Source organism: Rhineura floridana, chromosome 13, assembly GCF_030035675.1.
Source record: "Rhineura floridana isolate rRhiFlo1 chromosome 13, rRhiFlo1.hap2, whole genome shotgun sequence".
Classification (NCBI taxonomy): domain Eukaryota; kingdom Metazoa; phylum Chordata; class Lepidosauria; order Squamata; family Rhineuridae; genus Rhineura; species Rhineura floridana.
In genome coordinates, this window is record NC_084492.1 from 26,829,227 (window position 1) to 26,844,142 (window position 14,916).

The 14,916-nt window shown below is 40.2% G+C and overlaps 1 protein-coding gene across 1 annotated transcript in view; it reads left to right on the plus strand.

The window, feature by feature from the left end:
- Window positions 1-9,129: 9,129 nt before the first annotated feature.
- Window positions 9,130-14,916, plus strand: part of GPT2 (glutamic--pyruvic transaminase 2) — a 28,692-nt gene continuing 22,905 nt past the window's right edge. Inside the window, exon 1 of the mRNA XM_061594099.1 lies at window positions 9,130-9,928. Within this exon, the coding sequence (XP_061450083.1) occupies window positions 9,587-9,928 (342 nt within the window). The 5' untranslated portion in view covers window positions 9,130-9,586. The remainder of the gene's footprint in view (window positions 9,929-14,916) is intronic.

Genomic DNA, 14,916 nt, shown 5'->3' on the forward strand with positions numbered 1-14,916 from the left:
GTGCATATAATAATCTTGCTGCCGTAATCATATATAATATTATTCTTCCATATTTCTTTTCTATTTGTTTATCCATAAAACCCAATAAAAAAAAATCTGGCTTTAATTGAATATTTATCTTTAGAATTTTTTGCATCATCCTACCTATCTGTGCCCAAAATGATTTCGCCTGTTTACACAACCACCACATATGATAAAATGATCCTTCTTGGTGTTTACATTTCCAACAAACATTAGGAACATTGCTATACATTTTTGACAACTTTTCTGGAGTCATGTACCAACGATACATCATTTTATAAAAATTTTCTTTAAGATTGTAACATAGTGTAAATTTCAATCCTTTTTTCCACATATTTTCCCATTGATCCATTTGTATGTTATAACCAAAATTTTTTGCCCATTTTACCATACACTCTATTACTTGTTCTTCTTCCATTTCCATTTTTAACAAAAGTTTATACATTTTTGCAATTATACATTCATCATTTGTACACAGACATATTTCAAAATCAGATTTACTTATTTCAAAACCATACATTTTCTTATCCATTTTATATCTTTCCAACAATTGTAAATAGGCAAACCATTGAGAACTATATCCTTCCTTTATTAGTTGTTCTCTCTGTTTCATTATATATTCTCCATGCACATTTTCTAACAGTTCTTGATAAGTTAACCATTTCTCTTTTCCAGCCATTTCTCTTCTATAGAACGCTTCTTGACTTGAGACACATAATGGTATTTTGGAACAAAACCTTGGTTTATATCTATTCCATATTTTCAACAAAGGACGTCTTATAAAATGATTATTAAAGTCCACATTAACTTTTACTTTGTCATACCATAGATATCCATGCCATCCCCACTTCAGGTTGTGGCCCTCCAAATCCAATAGTCTTTTATTCCTCAGTAAAATCCATTCTTTTATCCAGACCAAACAACAAGCAGCAAAATAAAGTCTCAGATTTGGTAGTCCCAATCCTCCTCTTTCTTTGGAATCTTGTAATAGTTTAAATTTAACTCTTGGTTTTTTTCCCTGCCATACAAATTTAGAAATATCTTTTTGCCATTGTTTAAAAGGTAAATCAGAGGATATTATAGGTATTGTTTGAAACAAAAACATCATTCTCGGTAATACATTCATTTTTATCACAGATATTCTACCCATTAATGACAACTGTAGTTTATCCCATCTTGACATATCTTTCTTAATCTCTATCCATAATTTTTCATAATTATTCTGAAACAACTTTGAATTTTTATTTGTCATAATAATACCTAGATATTTCAACTTTTTCTCTATTGTGAAATCTGTCTTGTCCATTAACTCTTTTTGTTCCCTTAGAGATAAATTTTTCACCAACATCTTTGTTTTTTTATTATTAATCTTAATTTTTTATTTTTTATTTTTATTCAGCTTATATCCCACCCGACTAGCAAACAGCTCTCTGGGCGGCAAACATAGAAACATATACAATAATAAAATTACAAGATCAATATAACAAATATAAAAGTACATCATCTAAAATACCAATTACAACATTTACATAAATAACTTAGATTAAAATGCCTCAGAGAAGAGAAAGGTTTTAACCTGGCGCCGAAAAGATAATAGTGTCGGCGCCAGGCATACCTCCTCGGGGAGACTATTCCACAATTCGGGGGCCACCACTGAGAAGGCCCTAGATCTTGTTACTACCCTCCGGGCCTCCCTATGGGTCGGGACCCGGAGGAGGGCCTTCGTAGTAGACCGTAGTGTACGAGCCGGTTCATAACGGGAGAGGCGTTCCTGCAGGTATTGTGGTTCCGCGCCGTATAAGGCTTTATAGGTTAATACCAACACTTTGAATCTGGCCCGGTAGCATATTGGAAGCCAGTGCAGGCGAGCCAGAACAGGTGTTATATGCTCAGACCGCTTAGTTCTTGTTAGCAGTCTGGCCGCCGTATTTTGCACTAGCTGTAGCTTCCGAACCGTCTTCAGAGGTAGCCCTATGTAGAGCGCATTGCAGTAGTCCAAACGTGAGGTTACCAGAGCATGAACCACTGATGTAAGGTCCTCCTTACTCAGATAGGGACGTAGCTGGGCTACCAACCGAAGTTGGTAGAACGCATTCCATGCCACCGAGGCTACATGGGCCTCGAGTGATAGGGAAGAGTCTAAAACGACTCCCAAACTACGAACCTGATCCTTTAGGGGGAGTGTAACCCCGTCCAGGACAGGGTATATATCCACCATCTGACCAGAGAAACCATCCACCAGCAGCATCTCAGTCTTATCAGGATTGAGTCTCAGTTTGTTAGTTCTCATCCAGTCCATTGTCGCGTCCAGACAATGGTTCAGCACATCGACCGCCTCACCTGAAGAAGATGAAAAGGAGAAGTAGAGCTGCGTGTCATCAGCGTACTGATGACAACGCACTCCAAAACTCCGGATGACTGCACCCAACGGCTTCATATAGATATTAAAAAGCATGGGAGACAAGACCGAACCCTGCGGGACCCCATATTGGAGAACCCACGGGGTCGAGCAATGTTCCCCAAGTATTATCTTCTGGAGACGGCCCGCCAAGTAGGAGCGGAACCGTTGCCAAGCAGTGCCTCCAACACCCAACTCCGCAAGTCTCTCCAGAAGGATACCATGGTCGATGGTATCAAAAGCCGCTGAGAGATCAAGGAGAATCAACAGAGTTACACTCCCTCTGTCTCTCTCCCGATATAGGTCATCACACAGGGCGACCAAGGCCATCTCAGTGCCAAAACCAGGTCTGAAACCCGACTGAAATGGATCTAGATAATCGGTTTCATCCAATAGCGCCTGGAGCTGGTCAATTAAATCCTGCTAACGGTCCAAATTCTTTTAATTTATCCATCAATACATTAATTCCTTCCAAAGGATTTTCTAATACAATCATCAAGTCATCAGCAAATGCTCTCAGTTTATATACTTCTTTTTTTATCTTTAATCCCGAAATCCTTTTATCTTGCCTTATATCTCTAAGCAACACTTCTAAGACCAAGATAAATAAAAGGGGAGATAACGGACATCCCTGTCTTGTACCCTTTTGTATTTCACATGAATCCGTTAAGCCCCCGTTGACAATTATCTGTGCCTTCTGAGATGTATAAATCGATCTAATCCATTTAATAAAATTATCTCCAAAATCCATTTGCTCCAGAACCTTAAACATAAATTTCCAATTCAAATTATCAAACGTTTTCTCAGCATCTAAAAAGATCAAAGCTACTTGTTTATCATTTCGTTGTTCTAAATATTCCAACACATTCAAAACATTCCTGACGTTATCACGTAGTTGTCTTTTAGGTAAAAAACCCGATTGATCTTCCTGGATAAATTGTTGCAATATTATTTTCATTCTTTCTGCCAAAATCATTGTAAATATTTTATAATCATTATTCAATAAAGATATCGGCCGATAATTTTTTGTTTTAGTTAGGTCCTGCTCCTCTTTAGGTATTAATGTTATATTAGCATTTTTCCAACTATCAGGAATCTTCCCCTCTTGCAAAATAGAATTCATTGTATACTGTAATATATATCTGGGACTATTTTTTCTTGGACTACTTTCTTTGGACGAATCTGCTGTTCGTGTATGTTACTAATTGTTCGGTGCTGTGAACCAAATTTGTTTTGCATTCTTGGACGTGAGGGAGATAAGAACTGTGCTGGCCAGAAGTCAACAGGCTTGGAACATTAACTCTTTTGTTGTTGGGGGAAAAAAAGAAATAGACTGCCTTTATGTTTGGGAACAGTGGTTAATATTAGAAATTAAAGGCTTCTTTTAAGAATGACAACCAGGAAAACAGCTAAGGCTCTGGAGCGAAGAGGTTCAACTGATGTACTGGAAGGGGCTATCTCCCTAGATATGCTTCAGAAAAGAATGGATGGGATTAATGACCTGAAACAAGAAATGATACAGGACAGACAGGAGATGAAAGCTGAATTTGGCAAAATGCAACAAGAACTGAAAGATATAAAGGACCATATGAGAAAAGAAGTGGACGAGATTAAAGGTACAATTGGACAAGTAACTGAGGATGTAAAAAATACTAAAGGAAAGGTGCAAACCTTGGAGAACAGAACAGATATATTAAATGAGGAACTGGAAAAAAACTTGGACTAAATGGCTGTGATGGAACTTAGAGATAAAGAACATTGTTTGAGATTTCGTGCAATTCCTGAGGAAACAGGTGAAGATATCAGAGATAAAATTGTTAACGCCTTGGTAAAATTTTTGGATTGGAATGAAGATTTGATGGAATTTGAAATAGACAAAGTTTACAGAATTAATTCCAGATATGCAATAATGAAAAAAATTCCAAGAGATGTGCTTGTTCATTTTGTAAAAAAGAGGACCAGAGATATGGTTTTACAACAACATTTTAACAATGCCCTTAAAATTGATGGCAAGGAAATACTTGTGATGAAGGAAATTCCTATTAGACTTTTACGCAAGAGAAAAGAATATGCTTTCTTTACAGAAAAACTTAAAGAATGCAAAATCCAGTTTAGATGGGATGTTCCTGAAGGAGTGATCTTTACATTTAGACAACAGAAGTATCGATTGAATACAGTTCAAAAAGCAAGGGATTTCTTGAGAAAAGCTTCAAAAGACATGGAAGAAGACAAAATTAAACAAAGTCAACAGGAACAGGCAGAGGAAGGAAAAGAAGAGGATGGATCAATGGGAGCAACAGGTACAGACTTTTCTAAAACACACGCTTGAAGATGGATTACAAATATCTAACTTGGAATATAAATGGAGCCAATACTCCGCAGAAGAGAAAGTGTTTCACTATTTGAAAAAATTAAAATTGGATATAATTTGTTTACAAGAAACTCACATCAAGAAGAAGGATTCCAAATATTTGATTTGTAAAAATTTGGGTGAAGAATTTATTTCGGCTGGATTGAAAAAAATAAATGGTGTTGTTCTCTATATTAACCCACAATTGTCTCCTAAATTGATATTATCGGATGATAGTGGCAGATTTGTGGGGGTTGAAATTACCTTACAGGGGATAAAAATTTTGATAGTGGGTATCTATGCCCCCAATGAAGATAAAACAAGGTTTTACACGGGACTTATGGAAAAATTGTTAGATCTCTCATATGATCACTGGTGTGTTATGGGTGATTGGAATGGAGTAATCTCACCACAAATTGACAGACTTTCTGAGAAAAACATTGAAGAGACACAGGGTAAATTACCGAAGATTTGCTTTGAGTTGATGGAAAATTTAGAATTGGTGGATACCTGGAGATACATAAATGATAACGCAAAGGAATTCACTTATTTTTCAGAAAGACACAAAGCATTCTCAAGGATTGACATGATTTGGATGTCTAAAAATCTAGTGAAAGACATCTCCAAGATGGACATATTACCAAAAACTTTCTCTGATCATAATCCTGTGATATTAACTTTTAAAAAGAAAAATCTTGGATTTAGATGGAGACTAAATGAATCTTTATTACAGAATGATCAAGTAGTACAAGAATGTAAGAAGAAATTAAAAGAGTTTTTTGAACATAATTTACATAAAGGAACAGATGAAAATATTGTTTGGGATACAAGTAAAGCATTCATGAGGGGATATTTTATTAAATGCAACTCTGAATTAAAAAAGAAGAAACAACAGAAAATGCAATTAATCTTGGAAGAAATAAAACAAAAAGAGGAAGAATTGAAAAAGAATCCAACTAAAGTTTTTATTGTAAATCAAATTAAAATGTTACAGAATCAAGTATCAACGCTGACAGTGAGAGAAATTGAAAGGAAAATAAATTTTGCTAAACAAAGGACTTTTGAATTTGCAAATAAACCAGGGAAATGGTTAGCATATAAATTAAGAAAAGAACGACAAAAAAATCTTATTTTAAAGATACAAGAAGGAGATGAGATGTTGACGGATAACGCAAAAATTCAAAAGGTTTTTCATCAGTATTATTCAACTTTATACAAGTGTCAGGAAATTCCCTCTGAAAAAATAGAAGAGTATATATCTAAACAGAATTTGCCTAAAATTACAGATTTTCAGAGACAAGCTATTAATGGCCCTATTACGTCAAGAGAGATATCTGAAGCTATAAGTAAAATTAAATTAGGAAAGGCGCCAGGACCGGATGGATTATCAGCAGTGTACTACAAATGTTTAGAGGAGTCACTTATTATTTTCTTGAAGGCTGCACAAATGCATGGCTGCAATCCAATACACACTTATCTGGCTAGGATTAGGCATGGAAGGATCTGTCAGTTCAGTATTCTCTGTTTCTCATTTTTCCAATCTGAAATTAAGTTTTCCACATTTCTGCAGCAAAAATCTTTGTGATTTAAAAAAAATCTTCACAAAAACTCTTAAGCATTTTACTGCAAATTTCTCTTAAACAGAATTTTGTATTCCATTTTGACTAAGGTATGCATTTTTGCAAGCAAGTAATATAATGCAGTCTGTATGTTATTTTCACCAATATATTTATTTTTATGCACATTTTCCCTTAATATATCCATATTTGGAGAACTGCACCAGAAAATTTGGATAAGTGCAAATTTCAAAGGATGGCTGTATTTTGGTTCTTATGTTGTTTCAGAAAGTGTAGATTTGATAGATTCAGTTTTAAATGTAAACGTAATCAAATTTCTCCCCCATCCTTAGCTGGGTGTAAGTCCCATTACATTCAAAGGTATGTATAAATTAATCACATGGACCAGCCTATGCAGTTGTTGAAAATTCTCTTGAGTAACTACTGTGCACAGTTCTTTTCCACTGCAAAAAGACAAGATCAGTGGAAAAACACATGCTGAATAGTCCCAATTGTGTAAACACTTCTGTGCTCTTCTCTTATCCTTGGCGGTAGCCCACTGTGATGTTCCTGCTTATAGTGTAAATATGGTAAGTGCTGGTTATATAGAAGACATATGGTAAGTGGAGTGAAAGAGGAGGGGGGAGTACATGAGCAGTAGAATGCTGGATGATTGGCTGAGCGTTTGAATGGCTGGGAGTATAAATGGAAGAATGACAGTTGAATCTGGGTGGATGTGGGGAGTGCGGAGAAAGGTGTTTGAGGGTGGAGGTCAGGAGTGTGGAGAAAGAGGGAGTTGGAGTTCTGATTAATAATAAGTCAAGTACAAAACAGGAATAGATGAAACCATACTCTTGTGAAACATTCTAAAACTAATCTTGTTATTTCTGATATTTAATAAATACTTATTTGGTTTACCAAAGGCCTGATCCTTGGCTGGGGAATATACATACCAGAAGGGAGGGCAAGGTAATTACCAAGGCTGAACAGAAACAGTATCTAATGGTGGCAGCGGTGAAGGGAGGAATAATAACAATTCAAGTATCCAGAGCAACCCAGAGTTGTATGCGTTATCTATAAAGATACAAGGGGGTTGGGAACAGCATAAGCATGCAGTCACAAAAGTAACCAGCTAGAGAGAGACTCAGGCAAAGTCCCTGGGAGTATTGGTTATAGGACGTGACTGGTGGTGCTGCCTAGCAGGGGGATCTAGTGAGATCTGTGCTAGAGCGGAGTGAGAAACCATATAAAGGATGGTCCGGACTGGTGGTATCCCTGGTGGTGCCTAGTGAAAGGCGGTAGCCACAAGCAGGTGGGAACCTGACAGGGAGAACCAGAGAAGGACGTCACACCCACCTTGAGTTATAAATGCTGTTCCTTGTACGATAGTAGTTATTGCTTTTTTCCCTTTTAGCGTTAGGCCTTGATCCTAAACAGTTACTTGAGAGAGACGCCCTTTGAGAATCGTGTTTGAAAATACCGCAAGCCACTTATGCAAGCTTCTAACTAACTGATAGATATACAGGATGACACGAAGATTTAACCTTGTCTAGCTGTAGAAAATAATATTAGTAATCTTACTTTGGCTGCTCAACAGTTTTGAGTAGTATTTGCATTTTTCATGGTGGGACTAGGGCTGTCAGGCTCAGGGCTTGAGAATGATTCTGTATCTTTAAGAGAAAATAAAATTCAGCCACTGTAATGGGAAAAACCACAAGATGGAGTTCTCCCTTCCCTCTACACAACTTTTAAAGATACGGAAGACCTGTTGGAGGCTGGGCCTGGCAACCAAAAGGTCTTCTGTATCTTTAAAAGTTGTGCAGGGGGAAGCGAGAATTTCACCTTATGGTTTTTCCCATTACACTGTTGCAAGAAAACCTGCACTTGGTTGAATTCTTTCTTATCTGAAATATACAGAACCATTCTCAGGCCCTGAGCCTGGCAACCCTAGGTGGGACTGAGGGTGGGGGAATTGGTGGGTGTGCTGGTGTGAGTTTTACAGTGCCATCAAGGTTCTATTGTTGTTATTCTAAACATGTTTACTTGGACATCCCATCCAGCTCAATGGAGCTTCGTCGCTAGCAAGTGTGCTCAAGTGAGCCTGGAATAGAATTTTGCAGTGCCCTTTACTGATAATCCATTCCATTCCCCCATGCTTGCTTTTCCTCCTACACTTGGCATTCTGTGGCCATGAGCGTGTTCGCTCTTCTTTGGGCGGTATTTTGAGTGGGGCGCCCTCGCCTTAGAGTCGTCGCCCCCCCCCTCCAAGTTTTTTTGTACTTCTGCAAACCTTGGCATTTCCTCCAGCTGGTGCCGTTTTTGCTTCATAAGGCGAAATAATGACTTCGCTGTTTGTAAACACAGAGTGGGATAGGATTGTTACCATTATCATATTTAGGCTTTGAAATTGCACATGTATTATAAATGCACGAAGCTGTCTGAGTTTGTTTCAAAGCTGTTTGATGCCATAAAGCTTCGTTTCAGAACGGCTGCCACCTGCGATTGGGAGTCTTGATTCTAAAATTGTATCGCCGAAGGGGGGAAGAATCACTCCAACATCTCTCACACAACCTCGCCTTTTTAATTTTAAAAAAACCACCAACCCATATTAAGGGAAATCACATTTTAGATGTGGCGTGATCTCCCATCATTAAGCACCAACCAACACTCTCACAAACACTCTCACAAACACAATGAAAATACAAGTACCCAGCTGTGCTGAAGAGGAGAGGATTCTGGGCGTGGTAGTTTTCTCTTCCACCACCTGGTGCTGCAGGGTCGGCGCAGCCTTGGGCTGAGCAGAACTACAAGACCCACCAGGCAGCGCGGCTGACTGTCGTGGCTGGTGCAATCTATTACTGTACTTTCACAGGCAGGAGTGGGAAAAGAGGGTCGCGGGGGAGGGTGTAGTTGCTGCTGTCTCGGGTGCTCGGCCGAATGGGGATTCTTGGGACTTTGCTGTGCTGCAGATAATAGCTTGTGACTGCGAGGACCTCAGTGCTGCGCTGGTTGGCGTCTCCCTCCTCATTGGGCGAGAGGCATAATAGAGCTTTCTTGCAAAGACCCAACTCAGCCCTCTTTCAGTCAAGTTACCAGAAGCCCGGAGGAGAAAAAGACTGCAAGGAAAGGCAAGCATGCACTTATAACCGGGGAACCTTAATTTCTTTAAAAATGTCGCTCCTGTATTAACGGGGATTTTTGGGGGTGGGTGTGATTGATTCCCCCTCCTCCTTTGGAAAGAGGACCCTCCAAGGGGGGAGCATGCATCGCCTCTCGGGGCTCGCGAAAGAAGCTGCCGCCGGCGCTCGCCCCGGCCGCAAGTACGAAAAGAAAGAGGCGGCCGTGCGCTTCGTCGCCTCGCTGGTGGCTGGCAAGCAGCCGCCGCGACCCGTCGCCCGGCCTCGTCGGCCGCTGCAGAAAGAAGGGCGGTCGGTTCGCTGGAACAGCGCTGCCAAGGCCTCCGCGATGCCGATGAAGGAGAAGCAGACCCGGGAGAAGATCCTCACGCTGGAGTCCATGAACCCCCAGGTGAAAGCGGTGGAATACGCCGTGCGGGGCCCCATCGTCTTGAAAGCGGGCGAGATCGAAAAGGAACTGCGGAAGGTAAGGAGGTGGTGGTGCCGGGAGGGGGGCGCTGCCTGAATGAATGAATGAATGAATGAGCTTTCTTGCAAAAAGGCGGATCTGCTCTGAAAGAGAGCCCCTAAAGACACACACACACACAACATGTTGCCAGCGATTCCTAATGGTATTGGCACTAGAAGGGTCGTGGTCCCATCAGCTGTTGTATGGCCGATCTCAGTGCAACAGCGGCTGCGCCCCCCCCCCCGGTCTCGCCTGCTGGTCATCTTGCTGCCAGCCTGCGCCGCCGCCGCCCCCCGCCACTCCTCCGCCGCTCCTCCGCCGCTGCGGCTCGTGATTGGGGCAGACGGAGGAGGCCAGGCATCCAGTGAAGGAGGCACGCTGGTTGTTGCATTAACGATCAGGGCAGGAGTTCGCAGGTGGCGAAGGCTGCTGGCCAGGATATCAGGAAGGATGGCGTTATTTCGATCTTGCCCACCACCACCAGTACACACGCACCATTACCACCATCTCTCCTCCGGCCATGACTTGTATAGCGGCTGTTGCCCTTAAAGGGTTGGAAATGGCCCTGTAACTTTTCACGTTTCTGCCGATGCTGAATAATAATTATAGGGTGTTTCCATTACTTAGGTGGTGCTGGGGAGGGGAGGCAAGCTCTCCCCCGCAATAGCTCACTTCTTCCCCCACTTCTCCATTGTTCTCTGGGTGGCCGAAGAAAAGGCTGTTTTAAAATGCAAAGTGCAACACATCAGCTGGAAACTCCCAATAAACATGCTTCCTTGATCCCATCAATTTCAATAGGACTGACTTCAGAGAAAAGTTGTTCAGGATGCAATAAGGAGAAACATAATTATGTCTCTTGGAAATCTAGCACATTGGACAAAGATTGCAACACACACGCACTTTTCTCCTTCTCCTTTAGTTTTTTTTAATGCAGCTACTACTTGCGTAAGATTTTTTGTTAATCTGCAATATGTTTGTAGCCATCATTGTGTATTAGCTATGCAGTCGGAATAGCCTTGTGAGCTAAGCCACTGGTGCTTTACTTCTGAGTAAAAATTGTGTTGTAGGTCTTATCCATTGGACTATCATAAGTATGTAATGGAACTTATCTGGAGTTAATCATTGCTCATTACCTTAATACTCTGACCTCGCTTGGTGACTGTGCTTAAAAGAAAATTATATTTGCACCATTTTAAAATAATAAAATGTAAATGTACTGCCTTCAAGTCAATTCTGACTTATGGCGACCCTATGACTAGGGTTTTCAGGAGGCTGAGAGGCAGTGACTGGCCCAAGGTCACCCAGTGAGCTTCATGGCTATGTGGGGATTCAAACCCTGGTCTCCCAGGTCATAGTCCAACACCTTAACCACTACACCACACTGGCTCCCCCAATAAAATAATAGCTATGTTCAAATATTGGTTTCAGTAGAAGTTTTCATACAGAGGAGTAATCCTGTGTGTGTTTACTCAGATGTAAATCTCTCTGAGTTTAGTGGGATTTATTGTTTTTAGGACTACAGCATTAACTTTCTGTAGTTTTGTACCATTTACACTGAAGTAGGGTCAATGAATTTCAGTGCAGCTCGTTGCCACATAAATCACCTTGTGACCCCGGAAACACAGTTTTCTCTTTTTAAAAATTAAGCATGTTATAAAGCATTAGTTTTTTAGTAATAATTTTAGAGCAGGTTCACTATTTTTTCTTGTCACACTAAAAAGTTGGCTGTGCTTTTAAGTCTTTTTTGGGGACCAAAGGAACATCATATTGTGTTCAGGAAAGAACAATAAACGGTGTTCATTTTAAAGAATTAAGAGCCTAGAATGATAATCTTCCAGCTTCATATATCCATTTAAATTTTCTGCAACATATCTTTGCTTGACTATTACTCAAAACTCTTGCAAAAAACAAATAGCCACCACCACGCCTTTCTGAGTCATTCAATTGCGTAAGTGATCATATACTTCTTAAAATAATATTTACTTTTCTTCTGCTCTCTGATGTAATAAAAATCCCTTTGTCTTATGTAAAAGGATAATAGATAACTGATCAGTTGTCCAGAGGGTTAGCTTTGTTGAGTCTGTTCCAACAAAAACATGCCACAATAAATCTATTAGTCTTTAGGTGCCTTAAGATTCTTCCTTCTTCTTTTGCCATCCAGTGGTTCACTGGCAGATTCTTTAGCGTTTCCCTGGAGTCAGTTCCTATTGGAGTAAGAAATCTCTAAGAATAAAATTATTTGAATGGATCTCTCACATCTGAATCCTTTCCCAAGCTGCATATTTTTGTTTGCTTAGATTGTTTAAATCAATAGTTCTTTCTGAATAATAATAAAAATATTTTAACAGTTGTATAGCTCTTTCAGAAGTTCAACTGCCCCGTGTGCATTATTTGGTTGTAATCCTTAACTCAGATGGTTGCTTGTAAATCAGTAATATTATCCCCCATATATAACAGATGGAGGGATTGAGGCAGAGAGAGAGAGTAGTTTGCCAGACTTCATGATTCACAGTAAGGTGGTTCGGCCCCTTGATTTACTACAACGGCTGGATCTCCGTTCAAAGAAAAGTTATTCCTTAATCCCCAAAGCATTGGGAACTGATCTTGTACAAATGGAACATCTCCCCATGAAAATTGCCAGAACTGGTTAGGCCAGGGGCTTTTGACTTTAGTACCCTGGATTTTTTTTTCTTAGTAGGTTTAAGTAGATACTTTTTTAAAAGTGCAATGTTTGAAACGCTTGTTTCACTTGAACTAGAGAACACTGCTACGTAAGATTGTATTTCATTTAGTGCATTGCTAAGTTCTAATTTAGGGAGTGGGAAACATTCCCTTCAGATGTTGTTGGGCTCAAACTCCCAGCCATCATGGGCATGATGGGAGCTGTAATCCAACAACATCTGGAAAGCCACAGGTGACGCATCCCTAACCTAGTTCTCGCTTGGGTGATCTGTCTGTGTAGGGGTTACACATAGTAAGATACCATGCTATGAAGAAGGCTAAGCTTAGAAACCTCCTTGATATGGTAGGTCTTTTTGTATGAGGGTTTCTTTTGTTTTTTGTATGGAGGAATGTTTAATCACATGAGCCTGCAGCTGCATGTTTTTGGCACATGGTTATCAACTCTGTGCTTAGTGCTTTTTCAGATTCAGTTTACTTTAGTTCTTTTGGACTTCAGGCTTGTGAGTCTTGATGCATGTATGTACACGACTCAAGAATTTACCAGACCTAGACTGCCAAGATGAGGAAAAGTAATTTTAGAGACTTTTGTTTTAAACCAGTGTCTCTATTTAGAAAGGTGAACTTTAGCTATATGGAGACATTTGCTGTAAAAATGTTTTCCCTCCCTTTAGATCAAGATAGCAGAAGGTTATTACCAGCAATCCACATTTAGACTGTCCTTGTGTGTAAGGCAAATAAATTGTACCAGCCTCCTCTTTCCCAAATGAGAGTCAGTGGAAAGGGAAGCCTACATGTCAGAGTGGCGAGTAACAGCTTTTTCAAGAACACAGAAACAAACTTAACTATCAGTGTGAAGCCTCTGTAGCAGACAGTTTCTTTGTCACTGCTCTGCTCAGGTTATTTGACCTGTCATGCCCCGAAAGTAAAATTCTGTATGGCACAGTTTGTAAATGTTGCAGAGCTTCTCTTTAATCTGTATTGCAGCTAGAGGAATCCTCTTTATCCATTATGCATAGCACATGGCAATCAACAAACTCAGAAGAGCAGTAATATCACCTAATTTTTCTAAAGGCTAGAGCTGGGTCTATCTTTGATCTAGAACATCAACAACTTGGTGACCCTCTGTGACCCTTAGCTCAGTTTCATGCTTTACCACCACCCCAGACATAGACAAAAATCTAAGTACTATCTAGTTTAGCTATTCCTAGACTTCACTGGGCCAAATCATGAATGGCTCAAATCCAAAAAATTACAGTATCTGAAAGGCTACCTCCTTCCCTACAGACCCTCTTGGGTGTTGAGATCAGCAGAGGGGGCCCTATTGATAGTTCCGCTGCTCTCAGAAGCTCGGGTGGGAGGGTAGCCTGGGAGAGGGCATTTCTGTGGCGGCCCCTAAGTTGTGTGTCTAGCAACTTCTCTGTACAGTTTTAGGCAAATACTGAAGATGTACCTTTTTACCATGGTCTTTGATACCTGAGACGTATATTTTTTGGACTCCCCCTGTTTTGTGATGTTAGGTTGCTTTTAATGCCATATTTTGGAATTGTTGTAACCTGCCCTGGGACCTCTGGATGAAGGGAGAGGTAATACATGTGGTGGTGGCGGTGATGATGATGATGATAATAACTTTCATGCACAGAAAGGAGCTTTGAGTTTGTTGTTATCAAGTAGCAATCCCTGTGCCACATGTCAAATGACTTTGATTTTTTTTTTTAAAAAAAATGGGTAACAATATAGCACGGAATCAGGTTTTCAAAGAACAATTCCACTGCACACATTCCAAACCTGGGGGTGGATTAGCATAACCTTTGGCCCTCTGTTGTGCTGTCCCAAGTTGAATGAGGCCTGGAAGATGATTTACTGACCCTCTTGTGAACTGCTATATGTGACAGATATACCACGTTTGACTTGCTGAGGCGCAAAGCCTGTTCCTGAGCGCACTTCAAAAGGATACTTTTGCCAGTGCAGAGAGAAATTTGATCCCTGTGTGTTCTGTAATAAGAACTCTTTTCCAATTTGCATACAACATCAATGTGGAAGGAGCTTTATCGGAATAGATTAAGTGACTTTGGGCCTCTCCCAACAAAAATGTTGGTTTGTGGGGGTTTTTAAGAAGACTTTTGAATGCATTCATGGACATGTGCCAAGGACACGACTGAACAAGAATCCAGGATCCTGTTTCTGGATCCATACCAGAAAACTAAAGTAGATATCCAGTTATGTTATATTTCTTGACTATCTGTGCATGGCCTGCTTGTTCCTCTAAAAATGTAGAGTTGCATCCAGCTTAGTTCTTCTCAGAGTAGACCTAACATTGGATATAA